Below are 15,644 nucleotides of genomic sequence, written 5' to 3'. Positions count from 1 at the left end.
GGGGGGGGGGGGGGGGGGGGGGGGGGGGGGGGGGGGGGGGGCAGGATCAGGGGCAGCCCCAGGACCCAGAGCCGCGAGGGGGCTTCTGCAGGCCCGGGGTCAGGGTGTCTCACCCCCAGGAAATCCCACGGCGACCACCACTTCAGGGTCGGAGCTCAAGAGGGAGCTGGACTCAGGGAGGTAGAGCGGCCCCGAGGGGGAGACGGTTCTCTGGGAGGGGCGGGCACAACGAGTGTGACCCCCTCCTCATCCCCCCGTGCCCCCCACTCCCGCCCCGAGGGCCTCACCGGATCAAAGGTGGGGAGCACGAAGCTGGCGACGGGCCACTTCAGAAAGAACTCCTCTGGTGTGGCGAAGGACAGGCCGAGGTTGAGCGCAAACTGGGTGGGGGTCGGAGGGACACAGGTGTCAGACAAGGTGGGGACATGGCTCCCGGTGAGGAGGGGACAGGGGCCTCACCAGACGGTCTGCACAAGAGAAGTCTTTCTTCCTCCGCCCAGGGGCCCAGTTGGCTGGGCGTCCAGCTGCATCTGGACAGAAGACACACCCCCTTGTCCAACAGTGACCTTGGGGACAAGCTGCTGGCCCTGGGGGACCCACATACTCTCCCCACCCCTGGGTCCTTACCTCCCACGAAGACACTGTCCCCGATGGAGATGGGCACACCCTCGTTGGCCTGGGGAGGGACAGGTGACAAGACCGCAGGCAGTAAGGAGCCCACTCCCGCATCTGTTCCCCCAGAACACTAACGGGTGCCCCGGGCTGCTCAGCTCCATCCGTGCCCTGCGTTAGGCCTGACCTCTGGCCTTCCGTGCCCCAGCCCATCAGCACGTCCTGTTGGCTCTGCCATCGGGCCCCTTCTCACCCCTCTTCACTGCCACCACCTGGATCCTGGACTGTTCCATCCTGGCTGCCAGGCTCCTGGCTTCTGCCCTCACCCATCTGTTCCCCATGCGGCCACCAGAGGGCGCCAGTTCCTACTTCCGGAGATTCCTCTCCCCCTAACGCGCCTGAGCACCCTCTTTGCTCCCCCGCTGGGTAAAAGGGAAGGCCTCACCTGGCCCACCTGGTCTGACACCTGGCAGCTCTCTGACCTCACGCCCCACCCTCACCCCATCAACCACTCCGGTCCAGCCACCGAGGCCTCTTCATGGTCCCGGGACACACTAGTCACAGCCCTGCCTCAGGACCTTTACACTTGCTGCTACTCCCACCTAAACCACTCTTCCCAGCTACCCACATGGCTCCCTCCCTCACCAGCTTCAGATCTCCCAGGGCACCTGGGAAAGGCCTTACTTGACCACTGTAGGTAAACCCTGCCTTCCCTTGCTTCATCCCTCCCACTATTTTACACCCCAGTCTGTGCGTCTATCGCCTGCGCCCTCATAGGTATGTGAGTGCCCCAGCCGGTCTGTCTTGTACACTAACCTTCAGTTCAAGAAGCGGTCGAGCTTCAGAACAAATGCACACACAAAAGCACACACACCTTGTAGCCCTCAGCACAAAAGAACGCATGAATGACTGATGTGTCACTCAACCACTCTGACCTCCAGGGTTGAAAAGCGCCGCCCTCGCGTACCAACAGAATGGGACAGGTGGAAACAGGAGGCAAAGACCAGGGGAGGAGATGGGAGGGAGAGAAAGGAGGAGGCCAAATACCAGAGATCTGCAGGGAGGAAGCTAGGCTGAGTGAGGGAAGAGGGGAGCCACGGGGAGACCGCCACTCACCTGCTCCTGCAGATGGTCCCACATGCCGATCACCGGCTTCCGGTACAAGCCGGCGTGTGTGGCCACCAGCACCTGTGGGCGGGAGTTTCACCGTCCTGGGCTCCTTCCCGGAATCCTTCAAGGGCTCATGGGTCCCAGGGATGCTACCCCAACCCTCACCAACCCAAAGAGAGCTCCCGGGGTCCCCGCCCCTCCACCTCCCCCTGACTCTTCTGCCTTCTCCCTGGGTCTCTGTTCCCTCCTCCCTGTCCCTCACTCTATCTCCATCCCTGCCTCTGTCTGGGTCCCCATCCCCCCACCTCCACAGCCCTCAGACTCCCTTGTAGCCACACCTGAAAGGGGAGCCCCAGCTTCTCCACCACAGCCTCCACCTTGGCCTTGAACTCCTCTGCCGGCAGCTTCCCACGCCCAATGGCCATCTGGTTGGTGAAGATCACCAGCTGGGGAGCACATGGATGTCACCTGGTGCCTTCCTCCCCAGGGCCCCAGTCTGCCCTGCGGCCTGGTGACCACGCACAAAAGCACACACACCTTGTAGCCCTCAGCATCCAGCTCCCGGAGCTTATGCGGAATCTCGAGGTACAAGATCCTAGGGCAGGTGGGAAAGTGGCAAGGTGACCTGGGGCCCCATGGGGGGCCCCCCACTCACCCCCTTCTTCTGCATCTTCTCACCTCCAGTCGCTGGGGCCAGTGGGAAAGACCTTCCCAGAGCGTGTGGTGATGAGGGTCCCATCCAGATCAAAGCCGGCCACCTGACGTCAGCAAGAAAAGAGGAACAGCAACCCCATTACGCCTCCAATCCCTGGACTCACAGGCTGCATCACATCACCCCTGCAAGGTAGAGACGTTACCACTCGCTTGTCACCCAAGGGGAAATTGAGTCACAGAGAGCCCACACATCTTACGTAAGGGCAAGGCATGGCAAGGATGGGTCCCCGCCGGGGCGCCTCAGTCGTTAAGCGTCTGACTTCGGCTCAGGTCATGATCCCAGGGTCCTGGGATCGAGCCCCGCATCGGGCTCCCTGCTCAGCAGAAGGCCTGCTTCTCCCTCTCCCACTCCCCCTGCTTGTGTTCCCTCTCTCGCTGTGTCTCTATCTGTCAAATAAATGAATAAAGTCTTAAAAAAAAAAAAAAAAAAGATGGGTCCCCGCCACCTGAGTGCAAAGCCTAAAAGCTTCACTGTACCGTCTCCTATTCCTCCTAAGCCCCTGGGTCTGGCAGTTTTAAAATGGGGTTCATATCCTACTCACGCACCTCCCCTGGCCTTCACCTCAGAAGGCTAACTGTGAAAATAAACACAGGAGTGAAGTTGTTTGGGTGCTAACCACATGTCGGGGATTGTGTCACATGCTTTTCACGGGTTCATCATTTTACTGGTGAGACCAGTGGGGCTTGGAGCAGGTGGAGTGATGGCATGTGAGCTCGGGTCTCCGGAGCCCTGCTCCAGTGGTGGTCATCACTGCTGGGGTTCCGGTGGGTCAGGCAGGCGCAGACATACATCGATTCCCCCAAGGCTTACAACAACCCCTGAATTTGTCATCAGGTCCACTTCTCAAAAAAGTGGAGTCTAAGAGAGGTTGAAGAACCTGCGCGGGGGGTCCCCAGTCTGTGTGGCTCCCTCGGCTTGGCCCTCACCTTGCTGCAGGGCTTCACCCCAGGTGCAGTAAACACTAGCAGCTTCTCGAACTTCTCCCAGCCGGGGGAGGACTTCCGCATCCGCTTTTTCTGCGTCTCAACATCCTCTGCCACGTCTGGAGCCACCGGAGGGGTGCCGGGCGGAGTGTCTTGCTGGGATTCAGGCGTGCAGACCTCTTCCCAGCGCAGCGTTAGTGGGTGGAGGCCGTTGACCAAATACAGTGTGTCCCCCACACTCAGAGAACCTTCTGACCCAGGAGTTAGCTCCTGCGTCCCAGCAGTTGAGGGGTTAATTCCCAGCTGCAAAGGGAGAGGGAGGAGCTGGGATTGGCTGCGTCCCCCACCCATAACCTCCTCTAATTAAAGACCACCTGGAAGGACTTCCCTTCCCCACCTGCCAATCAGACCTGTAAGCCCCGCCTCTTCACTGTGTACCACCAATCAGGGATGTGGAAAAGTTACAGGCGTCCAGGCTCATCCAGTTTTAAATGTGGATGGATACCCGTTGCAGCGGCAGTCCCGCGGCTCTTCTCTACTGGCCACACCCTCTTCCCTCCAAACCAGGTTTTTCCAATGGGCCTGGTCCCTGCTGGGCTGCCATTCCTCCCCAACGCCACCCCCAGGCCTTGCTGAGGAACTGGTACCTGTTTCACTGCCACGGTCTTGGTCCCGGGGTCTGCGACCAGCTCCACTGAGGGTTGAGAGGGTGGAGTCAGAATGTGCATCGTTGTGCGACTGCCTTCCCCCCACTGGGGAGCATGGCCAGCTTCAGGCCACATGATGGGGACAATACAACCCATTCGGGAGGGGAAAGCAGTTTTTTCCTAAACGGGACCCGCTGTCTCCTTTACAGACAGTAGTCAGGTAAGAGGCCTCGGGGTCGCCTGGGACGCAGGGCCCCGCCTAGGGGCAGGGCGGGCATTTTTCCGTATAGAACTGGCTTCTCCTTAATGACGCGTGTGGCTAGAGGCAGGTCCTCGGCTTCGCCCGTCACCACCCAGCCCTGCTTAGCAACAGGTATTTTTCACCATAGGATCGGCTCTCGCCTTGGCAAGGGTCGTGACCTGACTCAAACCTTCACGGTGGCCTGACAACTCGTCTCGGGATCGGCTCCCTCCCCTCCCCACTAAGGGGTCTGGCTAGTTCCAGATGGGACAGAACATTTCTCTTCCTATGCTCCCCAGCGGGCACCTACCAACTTCAGGACTAGCTACACCACGCAATCCCGCCCGGTGGCCAAGCAGCTCCCTTACTGGACTGGCTGTTCACCTTGCCCCAACACCGTGTTCCCGCTCCAGCAGCGGGCCACACCCCCTACTGCTCCGGCCCCGCCCACCTTGGTTTCTGGAGCACTTCCGGTCCGTAACCTGGGTCAAGGGTCCCCGGCCCAGGACAAGGACTTGCCCGTCCGAGGGCAGGAAGATGGGGGGCGCGCCCCCAGGGGGACTCTCCAGCCACAGGCTGCCCTGGGCCTCCACCTCGGCCATCCCGGGCACCAGCCTAAGTGGAAGTAGGTAAACAGGCTTGAGTGGCAGGTCGTCCTCAAATTGCTACAGGAAGTCCCGCCTCCTCCCCCCCAGACCAGGAATTTCCCTTCTTCCGCTGAAGGCTCCGGAAATCCCACCCTCTCGCCGGCCGCCGGCTCGCGCCGTTTCCCAGGCGACGACGCCTCGCTCAGTCCCGCGGCGAGCCCGGACCCCAACGTTCCAGGGCAAAAGCCAAGAACCTCACGCGCACCCCCGGCTCGGCCCCACGCTCACCGTGCCCGACCGGGGCTCACTTGCCACTTGCGACCAGGGAATTCCTGCCCGATGCTCTCTGCCCGCAACTCCGCCGGCTGCTTTCTCTGTTCCTCGGCGGACGGAAATGACTCGCCCTATGGAAGGGGGCAGGGCCTTGGCTCCTCCCACGACAGAAGCCCCGCCCCTCTCAGACCCGGGCTCCTTGGGTCCCTCGGCTGCTCTGACCTTCATCTCTCCTGCAGCAATGGGAGTCTCCGACCAGTAGGCGGGGAGGGTGGGTCCTCTGTTCACAGATTTTCCTCGTTCCACCTTTTTTTTTTTTAAAGATTTTATTTATTTATTTGACAGAGACAGCGAGAGCAGGAACACAAGCAGGGGGAGTGGGAGAGGGAGAAGCAGGCTTCCCGCTGAGCCGGGAGCCCGATGTGGGACTCGATCCCAGGACCCTGGGATCATGAACTGAGCCGAAGGCAGTCGCCTAACCAACTGAGCCACCCAGGCGCCCCTCCACCTTCAATTCTTAACAAATTCATTTCCTTAGTTACAGAGGGAGAAACTTCTTTTCCATTTGATGATCGTCAGTCCAAGAAATCTCCACCTCCAACAGCAGCCCTGTCCCTCAATACTGCAGTTTTCTCTTTAAAGAGGATATAATCGTTTTCACTTCATGGGGTTCCTAGAATGATTAAAGGAGTTAGTAGATGTAAATAACTTTATAAAAGTATTTGGCTGTGGAGGGGGCGCCTGGGTGGCTCAGTCGTTAAGCGTCTGCCTTTGGCTCTGGGATCCAGCCCCGCATCGAGCTCCCTGCTCCCTGGGAAGCCTGCTTCTCCCACTCCCCCTGCTTGTGTTCCCTCTCTCTCTGTGTCTCTCTCTGTCAAATAAGTAAATAAAATCTTAAAAAAAATAAAAAAGTATTTGGCTGGTAGCTCTCCCTATAAGTCTTGTCTATTGCTAGCATTCCTCCGGTGGTGGTCTGATGGGAGAGTAAGATTCCAGGTTTACTTGACCCAACCCAGACTTCGCACCAGGTGCCATTTGTTCTCCAACCTTCAGCTCTTATATTAAGCGGAAAACTCCCGACCTCAGCTGGACGTTCCTGGCTTTGCCGGGGACTATGTGGACTCAGAGCACTGATTCCTTAAAGACCATTCACATTCCAACTCATCCCCCAGAAAACTGGGGATCAATGGTCACACAGGACTGGAATACCCCCCTTCGTACCCCATGAATCTCTTTTCTTATTTGTAAAATGGGGACAATAATTCCAACTCCCATCTTTGCACTGAAAAATCAATGAGATGCTGCTCATTCAGCTTCAGAAAGTGTTGAATGAACATACTTTATACTCATTTGTCAGAGGTAAAACTCTTTAATCTCAGACCACCCCTCCCAACTCCCGATCCCCACCCACGACTCTCTCCCCCACACAAGGGCCGGAGAGCGAGGGCCCCTGCCCCCCACCTTGGGTGGACGAGGGCCCTTTAAGGCACCTGTGGGGGTGAGGGGAGAGGGGCGGGAGCTGGTGCCGTCCTGGCTGCAAGGACGGACTACGATTGGCAGGCTGTTGTGGGATGGAACCAATGAGAGGGTGTGAAGACGCAGGGACAGGATGGGGCCGTCCCTGGGAGGGGGCAGAGGGGCACGTAGTCAGGACTTGGTCAAAAACGACCCCAGTCCCTGTAGTGTAAAGAACGTAAATTTAAGGCCGCAGGCCAATCCTGGGCACAGAGGAAGGTTTGGCCACGCCCTCAGGAGACTGGAGCCAATCAGGCGGGACAACCCAGGAAGGATGGGATGGCGACTCCCGGGCTATTGGTCAAGCCCTTTGGGTTCAAGCCAATCAAATGAAGGAGTTGCCCATTCTCTAGGCCGAACAGGCTTGCCACTACCCAATCCTGTGGCCTGGCTGTTCTCTTTCAACCAATGCCGCGCGAGCAAAGCCCTTGTCGCTAGGCAAAAAAACGACAGTTGACCCCCGTGAGGGCTTTAAACTAGCTACGCCCCGATCTGGGAGCGAGCCAATCCCTTAATCGAAAGAACCTGTCGCCGGGCAAAGAAAGCGGCGACAGACCCAATCGGGAAACGAGATAGGTCCCGCTCCTCAGCGCGTGAGGGGGTCGTGGGCTGGAAGGACGGCGGGAATTGGCAGGGAGGGGGCAATCCTGGGGCCCCGGGGACCTGAGAGGCCGGTCCCGGGTCTGACTCGGATTGGCCCGCCCCGGCGGGCGGGGCAGGCGTGCAGTGTGGGGCGGGGCGGACGCTGGGCCGGGAAGCGCTCTCCCTGGGCCTCAGTATTTCCGCTTCAGCTTCTGGAAGTCGCTGGTGTTGAGCCGTGGCCGCGGCAGGTCCCCGAAGACCTGGGTGTCCTCGGCCTCCCGCAGCACCAGCGCGCGCATGCTCGCCGCGATGCGGTCCAGGTCCGGCGAAGAGGGCTGCGGGACCGGGGCGGGGTCAGCGCCCGCTGCGGCCCCGCCTCCTCCCCCTCCCCACCCCCGCCCCAGCACTTTTTGCCTACAGCCAGGAAGGCCCCTTACCCTGACTTGCTCCGTGTAGGATCCTTCGACCCAACTCAAACACCACCTCCTCCATGAAGCCTTCCTGCCCCTCTCCTCCTCCCCTTCTTGGCCTGACTCTATGTGCAAGAACAGCTATCTGTCCCACTGCCCTTCCAGTTCCTTCTTACACAGCGGAAGTGCTGCTTCTCTGCTGACCATCAAGGCTGTGTGCACCCAGAGGGTGTCATGTCTAAGGATTTGGCCTGGGCTTGGCACTGAGTCATGTAACAATCAGGCCTCTGCCACCGACTAGCTGTCAACAAGCAGTTCATCTCCAGAGGCTTCGGTCTCCCCTTTCAAACGCGGGGCTGATGACGGAGTCTGAGACAATCAGCACAGTGATTTCTCAAGAACTGGGAACTACCGTGTTGCCGGCGCTGTAGGGAAAGGATCCCTTTTCACATTGGCCTCCAGTCCCAGCAACTAGTGCGATCTCCCTTATGGCCTGACACCTTGAGCTGGGTCTGGCTTCCAGCAGAATGGGAGAGGCTCCGCCCTTTCAGAGACCAGCCCAGCACCCCCACCGCTTGGGCCTCAAACGTTAACTGGGTTTCCCCCAGGGGCAACGCAGACAGAAGCTGCGGATGGATGCTGCCAACATGTGGCCACTGAGACGCACCATAGGGAGGGGGACCGCGGGACCCCAGGGCCTCCTCCCTTGCAGTCTGTAATTCCTTTCCAAAAGGAGGCTGGGTTCCAATCCCTGCTCTGCCCCTTCCAAGCTGAGGTCTCAGGGAAGTCACAGATAGTCCCTGTGCCTCAGGGAGGTTCAGTGCTGGGCGATGAAGAGCCACCCAGGGCAGCCCAGGAAGGCCACATGTAGGATTGTGTGGGAGAAATGGAGGAGGTGGGGGAGGGGCAAATTCCAGGAGGAGCCAGGAACATGCAGGGTGGGGAAAGAAGGTGATCTAACCCCTCTGAGCCTCAGTTTCCCCTTCTGGAGGGGATACCAAAACACCTGTGCCTTACCTGGAGCAGGTATTCTATAAATGAAGCTGTTCCTAAAAACCCAGAAGAGACTTTCTCTGTAAGGCACTGGGGTACAATTTAAGGCTGCAGGAGTTAAATCTTTAGGGCTCTGGCCCAAAAACCTGCCTCATGAGTTGGAGGGCAAGATCAATCCTAGGAAATGCGGCTTCCATGCCTGAGGGCTTCCTGGAGGAAGTGGCTCTGAGTCCCTCCCTCCACCCTCCTCTCCTTCTCCCCTTTGCTCCTCACCGGCCCATTCTCCTCATCCGATGACCGTGCTTCTGTCCTCTTCTCCTTGAAGGCCCAGACGGGCACGGACACGGGCAGGGACTTGGCATACTGCTGTGTGGGCAGGGCTGAGGCTGGGGGCACTGAGTAGGCTGGGGGGCCAGCAGGGGTCTCCTCGCTCAGGCTGCCATCTGGGAGAGAGCGTGGACTTCAGCCTCCGTCCTTGCCTTTATCCCAGTATCCCCCAGGGGTGGGGACAGCCTGGGACACTTACCGTCTGTGCTCTCAGGGTCCGACTCACAGAAGGGGGGCAGGTCCTGGAGTGTGGCATCCTCGTCCATCACAAAGAGCCCTGTGGATGGTGTTAGTGGCCCAGGCCAGTTGGGTCCCTGCTGCTCTTCATGTGCTCTGGATTCCAGCCACCCCCACCGCCTCCCCACTCCTTGCATCGGCCAGGCCCTTGCAAGCCACAGGGCTTCTGGAATTATTCCCTCTGCCTCAAACACCCTTCCCCTAGTTATCTGCCTGGTTATCAGCACAAACAAATCCAGTTTTTGTCTGTTACACCCCCAGGTGAAAGCAACTGGCTGGATGAACATGAAATCTGCAAGATCTGTTTGGGATGAAAGACTCAAAATACAGACTGAGCGAATATGAGGCGATTATGATCCCTGTTTGATAAATGGGGACCACGAGGCACAGAGAAGTTAAATCACTTGCCCAAAGTTTCCCAGTTAATAACCATGTCACTAGGATTTGAACCTGGGCCACCTGGCTCCAGAGTCTGTGCCCCGAACCCTATGCAGGTTTTCTCCAGTGAAGAAGCAAGCGTTAGTAGTAACAACAAATGAGTAAGTCCTACTTATTGAGCCTGCCCTGCAAACTGCTAATCACTCTTCAAAGCCCTAATGTTATAGTCCAGTCTCTGAAGCATCCAACCTCTGGATTCCCCTCCAAGACAGCCAGTTGCTTTCCCCCCTGGCTTCCTTAAGCTGTTGCCTGCATCCCTGATTCTTCTGTAACATCTATCTTTGTTCTCACAAGCATGAGGTGCCCCAGATTTGGAAACAACGCCTGTTCTGCTCAAGCTCCCAGCTCAGGTCTCAACCCCATGGTCTCCACAGGGCACTGCCTCCCGTCAGGACTACCAATTTCTTGGCCAGATTGGGAGTCTCGCAAGGAAAGGGCCTGAGGGGGGCACCTGGGTGGCTCAGTAAGTTAAGTGTCTGCCTTTGACTCAGGTTGTTATCCTGGGGTGTTGGGATTGAGCCCCACTTCGGGCTCCCTGCTCAGCAGGGAGCATGCTTCTCCCTCTCCTGCTCCCTCTGCCTGTCACTCCCCCTGCTTGTGCTCTCTTTCTCTAGCTCTCTCTCTCTGTCAAATAAATAAATAAAACCTTAAAAAAAGAAAAGAAAAGGGCCTGAGGGGCATCTGCGTGGCTCAATTGGTTAAGCATCTGTCTTCGACTCAGGTCATGATCCCAGGGTCCTGGGATCGAGTCCCTCATCGGGCTCCCTTTACAGCAGGCAGCCTGCTTCTCCCTCTCCTGCTCCCCCTACTTGTGCTCCCTCTCTCTCTCTGTCAAATAAATAAATAAATAAATTCTTTTTTTTTTTTTTTTAAAGATTTTATTTATTTATTTGACAGAGACAGAGACAGCGAGAGCAGGAACACAAGCTGCGGGAGTGGGAGAGGGAGAAGCAGGCTTCCTGCTGAGCTGGGAGCCTGATGTGGGACTCGATCCCAGGACCCTGGGATCATGACCTGAGCCGAAGGCAGTCGCTTAACCAACTGAGCCACCCAGGCGCCCTAAATAAATAAATTCTTAAAAAAAAGAAAAGGGCCTGAGCTGCTTTGTGTCTGTGTCTGGCACCTCCCAGCACAGAGCTGGGCCCAGGTTAACATGTAAGGATACAGGCTCAGAGAGGGGCCGTGACCGCTTCAAAGTCACACAGGGAGGCACAGGCAAACCAGCCTGCCCCCAGGTTCTTTGAGATTGCGGCTGCCACAAAACACCAGGGCTCAGAGACGGGCAAGTCCCACCCCTCCAGGAAAACCGACCTTGGAGACAAATTGCCAAGCCAAGAGCCTCCCCAGCCCCTGCCTCTCTCACCTCCATTATCGCTGACACCCAGCCGCTCCCCAGAGGTCTCAGTCTCTGTTGGCTCGTCCTCATCTTCCTCGTCCTCCTCCCTGGGCAGGGTAGGCCGAGGTGGGCTCCGCTCAGGGCTGGGTGGCTGTGGTGCTGGTGGGGGCACGGGGGGCCGGGCGGCGGCGGCAGCCCTGTGGGCCAGGGCGATGTCGTGGAGGCAGCGGCGGGCAGCCTCGGCCAGGGCCCCACGGCCGTGGGCTGCATAGGCACAGGGGCCCGGGCGGGGTGGGGGGGGCGGTGCGGCAGTCAGCAGCACCAGCTCCGTGCCTGTCCGGGCCCGGAAGCGCTCAGCGGCCCCCACCACCGCCTCCCACAGCTCCTCGGGGCGCCCCGACGCCATCCACGCCCTGCAGGGCAGAGCAGGACAGAGAGCTGAGGCCCCGCGGACTGACTGCACGGGCTAAACCTGGCCCCCAGGCGTCCACCTGCCCGTAGACGCCACTCCCATCCCTCCCGGCCACCTTGTCCCAGCTGAGCTCAGCCCCTTCCCCCAAATTCCTCCCCATCCGGACCTCTTGGCCCTGTCCCCAACCCTCCAGCCCCATCCTTCCTGCTCCACCTTGTCCCAACAGCCCCGGTCCCTCCTCTTGGCCCTGCCTTGTCCAATATGGGAACCACCAGCCGCATGTGACTAAGGAGCACGTGAGATGTGGCGGGTCCAAGGTGAGAGGTGCCGTGAGTATGAAATCCACACTGGTGTTTGAAGACTTAGTACAAAGAAGTTGGATGTCAGAGGTCTCCCTAGCAGTCTGTTGACTACGCGTCGAAGAAATGACATTTCAGATATAATGGCTAAATAAAATATATGGCGGAAATGAATTTCATCTGTTTTCCTTTTACTTTTTTAATGTGGCTTCTAGGAGATTTGAAATGATTTGCATGGCCAGCATTCTTTTTCTGCTGGACCATCATGCCTGCCTCTTCCTGAACCTCTTAGCCTCCAGTTTGGGCAGTGCGCTGCCCCTTGGGGATCCTTCTACACTGCACCCGACCTTGCCCCTCCCTAGTATCCCCAGGACAAGGTCATGGCCCCTCAGCCTCACAGTCTTCCAAACTTCTGAGGCCTGAGGCCTTCAGTCAAGATCACGTGTCATCTAGTTACTTGTCAATCTTTCTCTCACCCTAGTGTGGAAGGAGCTTTTCCTCACCCCAGATCGGGTCAGTCCCCCCTCTTCGGACTACAACAGTGTCTGAGAATCCCCCCATTCTAGCACAGGGCTCTCTGGGGAGGACTGTCTGGATCCATCTCTGTCTCCCCAGCCACTGCGGAGCCGCCTGAGGGTGAGCCTGTAGGATTCATCTCTGAGCCACCAGCCTTGCCCCGCAGGGTGGCAGGCAGAAAATGGGTACAAACTGTTCTCTGCGCCTGACTCCATCCATGAAGCTTTGTACTTCCTACAAGACTGTTCTGCCAGTTCCTCTGGAAGTCGTCCTTGAGCCTCCAGGGTGGATCAGATGCCTTCCCTAGACCCACAATGCCCTGGGCTACCTCCATTATAGCTCACTGTCCCTTGAGCTTATGACAATTGTACCTCTGTCTGCCTCCTCCATCAAACTGTGAGCTCCCCAAGGTCAGGGATCTGTGCCCCAGGACAGGTTGGCCCTAAGCAGACAATCTGCTGGATGCATCTCCTCATGAGATGAAAAGAGCAAAGTGCTGGGGCGCCTGGCTGGCTCAACTGGAAGAGCATGCAACTCTTGATCTCAGGGTTGTGAGTTCGAGCCCCACACTGGGTGTAGAGATTACTTAAATAAATAAACAAACAAACTTAAAAAAGAGAGAGAGAAAAGAGCAAGGGGCAAGGGGGCTGGCTTCCTGCCATCTCAAACCTGCTGTGTGACCTTGGACCACTCACTGGCCCTCTCTGTGCCTCATTTTCTTCTTCCTGTAAACCAGAGTGGTTGAGCCAGGGCTGCTGGGAAGCCGAGGAGCCTCCTCAGGGAGGTAGGGGGCACCCCGTCACTGGAGGAATTCAAGCAAGGTTCTAGTCCAGCCAGGGTCATGTGTAGCTTGATTTCAAATCGCCGGCCCTTTTCAACTCATAATCACATGAGCCAGTGTTTGCTGAGCACCGACTCCGTGTAGGGAGCCCACACCTGTCATTTCACCTCCTACCTGACCCAGTAAGGTGGGAGCTGTTACCTCACAAACGAGACAAGCAAGGCTCATGGAGTACAAAGCCCATGCTGGAAGCCACATGCAGCAAGAGCACAACCATTCCTGACAGATTCCATAGCAAATTCACACTGCACTTCCCACAGGCCAGGCAAGGGATGCAAGCGGGTCATCACCATTTTCATCCCAACCTCTCCCCAACCCTATGAAGGAGGGACTGTTATTACCCCACTTCACAGTTGCAAACTGAGGGCCAGGGAGATTCAGTATTTTGATTAGGGTCATAGGGCTGGAGAGGAGAGCCTGTTCTTAATCCCAAATGCCATCTTGCCTTCCTTATCGGGAAAGGTTTATGTCCAGTTGGGGAAAGTGAGACTCAGAGAGCCTCAGGTAGTGGTCAGAAGGCCCAGAAGTTAAATGGATCAAAGCAGGGCTGACTCTGCTGTCTGCCTGACTCCAAAATCCAACAGAACTGAGAGGTGCTCAGGGTCCCCCCTAGCTGATGGAGGAAACCAAGGCTCAGGGCAGGGAAATGACTGGCCCAAGGTCACACAGCCTGGCAGTGGTAGGCCTGGGGCTCTCACATCCCTGGGACATCAGGATTAAACTCTCTGGCCTAGATCTCAGAGTAGTTACAGGATTGAAAAGAGTGAAATGGGGTTGAGTGGGTGTGAGGGTCCCTCCACTGTAAGAAGGAGGCCTGGGCAAATAGGAGGAAGGCAACTCACACCTCTCTGCTAAGGCCTGGGGGCTCTCTGGAGTTAGTTCTCCAAAAGTAAAGTGGCCAAGACCAGGGGAGACTCCACCCTTTCAGCTGCTGGAGGAAGTCCTGTACCCTCTAAGGAGCTCAGAAATGAATGGAGGGTTCCCCAGCCCCCCAAATTGAGGATCTTAGAATTAGGGAGAGGTGAGACTTGTCCCCCATAGGAGGGGGAGGGGAGAGCTAAGGTAATTGGCCTCTTAGGATGAGATGAGCAGGTGAACTGAAGAAAATCATTCTAGGAAGAGGTGAGGAAAGAGACAAAGTCCGCCAAGGAATGAGGGATGCTAGTGAAGCCCCCTTCCAACCACCTGTCAAACTAGCAGTGCCCCTCCCCCAGCCCCAAAGTGGGAGAAACTCGAGGATGCCCCTCCACCCCACACCCCGCATAGCCAGGGTAAAGATGAACGTCTGGGCATTTCCTCAACCTCTCAGAGACCTCCTTCCCACCTCGGCCGGGGGTCCAGGGAAGACCCACTTCTCTAGGAAGAAAACAGGAAATCCCGCCCAGGTGGGGGTCAGGACCGGAAGTCCCGCCTTTGGACGGGTGAGGGGTGCCCCGAGTCCCCCCGAGCAACCCCCAGACCCTGTGGACATGGTCCACGACCAAGGCAAGGATCCTAGTGGGTCTGGAGACCGGAGGATAAGGCTGTCTAGGTTTTGCCTTGGGTCAGACACGACGGTTCCCGCGGGCGACCCCTTTCCAGCGCTCAGAATAGGGTCGCTGGAAGATCTCTGTCCTCTGATCTACGCAGGCCATACCCCTCCCGCGAGCGACTCGCCCTCCCAGGGCCCCTCTCCTCCGGACGGCCAAATCCTCCCCACACCGCTGTTCACAACGCCGCCTCCACTCACGTGCCCGTAGCCAGCATGGCCGGCCCGGCGCCGTCGCCGCCCTCAAAAGACATGGCGGCGCCTTGCGTCACTTCCGCGTGGTTGGCCCTCCTCCGTCCTGCACACTCCGCCTCCCTTATCCGGGCCGCCCGAGACCAAAATGGCCACCGGAACATCACCGGCTCACAGTGGGGCAATGATGACGGCACGGTGCCCGTAAGAAAGATGGTGAAAGAAAGGCTTCAGCTTGCTCGGAAACAAGCCAGAACCATTTCGATTTCTTCCCAAGAAATACGGCCATCGGAATGTGCACTCTCAGGACCACAGTAAACTAAGGCCAGCGACCTGACGCCCCTCACCCATCGTCGACCTTTTCCACAGAAGTGGAGGAAAGCAGTGCCCATTAACGACATGGCAACCAGCTGGCATCACTTGCCCAAAATGTATATGGACTCTCCCTCCAGCCTATCCCCCTTCAGCACCAAGGGTGGGAAAGATTCAATATGGCAACTTTTTTGCTTCGGTTTGCCAGGCTTCAATATGGCGGCCCAGACCGCCGCCTCCCGAAGGTGACTCAGGAATTCGACTGGGTCCGCTTCGTTCCCGGGGATACTGACGGCTTCATTCCGTTAACCCAAGTCTCTCAGCACCTTTTGTGACGTACACCTCCTCTCACCTTCCTTCCCTTTACCCGTTTCTTTTCCAGGACCTCGCTGTCGCGCCCCTCAAAGAGATGGGACTGCCCCGCATTAACATGGCCGCAGCTGACAGGCTTTGGCAGTGCCCTCGAGCAAAATGGCATCTCCTTGGCTTCGATGCCAGTATACAATATGGAGAAAGAAGTAGGCGTTTCGGCGAGAGCTCGGGCGAGGGGGTGGAGCCCTTGGACCCTCCCCCTTGTTTACTTCGTGGTAAGGGGAGC

General features: G+C 57.7%; 2 protein-coding genes across 5 annotated transcripts in view; both read right to left on the bottom strand.

Moving 5' to 3' along the window:
- Window positions 1–5,215, bottom strand: part of LOC110577692 (polynucleotide kinase 3'-phosphatase) — a 6,053-nt gene extending 838 nt beyond the window's left edge. The window contains exons 1-12 of the mRNA XM_044911357.1: window positions 5,124–5,215; window positions 4,700–4,863; window positions 4,008–4,054; window positions 3,364–3,663; window positions 2,401–2,480; window positions 2,260–2,317; window positions 2,061–2,168; window positions 1,729–1,800; window positions 628–676; window positions 460–530; window positions 288–380; window positions 114–210 (exon numbers count right to left, since the gene is read on the bottom strand). Of these exons, the coding sequence (XP_044767292.1) occupies window positions 114–210; window positions 288–380; window positions 460–530; window positions 628–676; window positions 1,729–1,800; window positions 2,061–2,168; window positions 2,260–2,317; window positions 2,401–2,480; window positions 3,364–3,663; window positions 4,008–4,054; window positions 4,700–4,850 (1,126 nt within the window). The 5' untranslated portion in view covers window positions 4,851–4,863; window positions 5,124–5,215. The remainder of the gene's footprint in view (window positions 1–113; window positions 211–287; window positions 381–459; window positions 531–627; window positions 677–1,728; window positions 1,801–2,060; window positions 2,169–2,259; window positions 2,318–2,400; window positions 2,481–3,363; window positions 3,664–4,007; window positions 4,055–4,699; window positions 4,864–5,123) is intronic.
- Window positions 5,216–6,468: 1,253 nt separating this feature from the next.
- AKT1S1 (AKT1 substrate 1) lies at window positions 6,469–15,408 on the bottom strand. 4 transcript variants are annotated; one of them, XM_044921974.1, is made up of 5 exons: window positions 15,399–15,408; window positions 10,974–11,359; window positions 9,135–9,212; window positions 8,882–9,051; window positions 6,469–7,540 (listed from the first exon to the last, which is right to left on the bottom strand). In XM_044921974.1, exons 2-5 carry the CDS (start codon window positions 11,350–11,352, stop codon window positions 7,397–7,399), a joined length of 771 nt encoding a protein of 256 aa, XP_044777909.1. In that variant the 5' UTR covers window positions 11,353–11,359; window positions 15,399–15,408; the 3' UTR covers window positions 6,469–7,396. The 4 variants fall into 4 exon arrangements, with proteins under 4 accessions (XP_044777909.1, XP_044777908.1, XP_044777910.1 ...); XM_044921973.1 differs by lacking the exon at window positions 15,399–15,408 and adding an exon at window positions 14,744–14,796; XM_044921975.1 differs by lacking the exon at window positions 15,399–15,408 and adding an exon at window positions 14,651–14,669.
- Between the last annotated feature and the right edge of the window lie 236 nt (window positions 15,409–15,644).

The sequence above is a fragment of the Neomonachus schauinslandi genome, chromosome 16 (genome assembly GCF_002201575.2).
Source record: "Neomonachus schauinslandi chromosome 16, ASM220157v2, whole genome shotgun sequence".
Classification (NCBI taxonomy): Eukaryota; Metazoa; Chordata; class Mammalia; order Carnivora; family Phocidae; genus Neomonachus; species Neomonachus schauinslandi.
The sequence above is the reverse complement of the archived record's forward strand: the minus strand, read 5'-3'. Positions and strand labels throughout refer to the sequence as shown.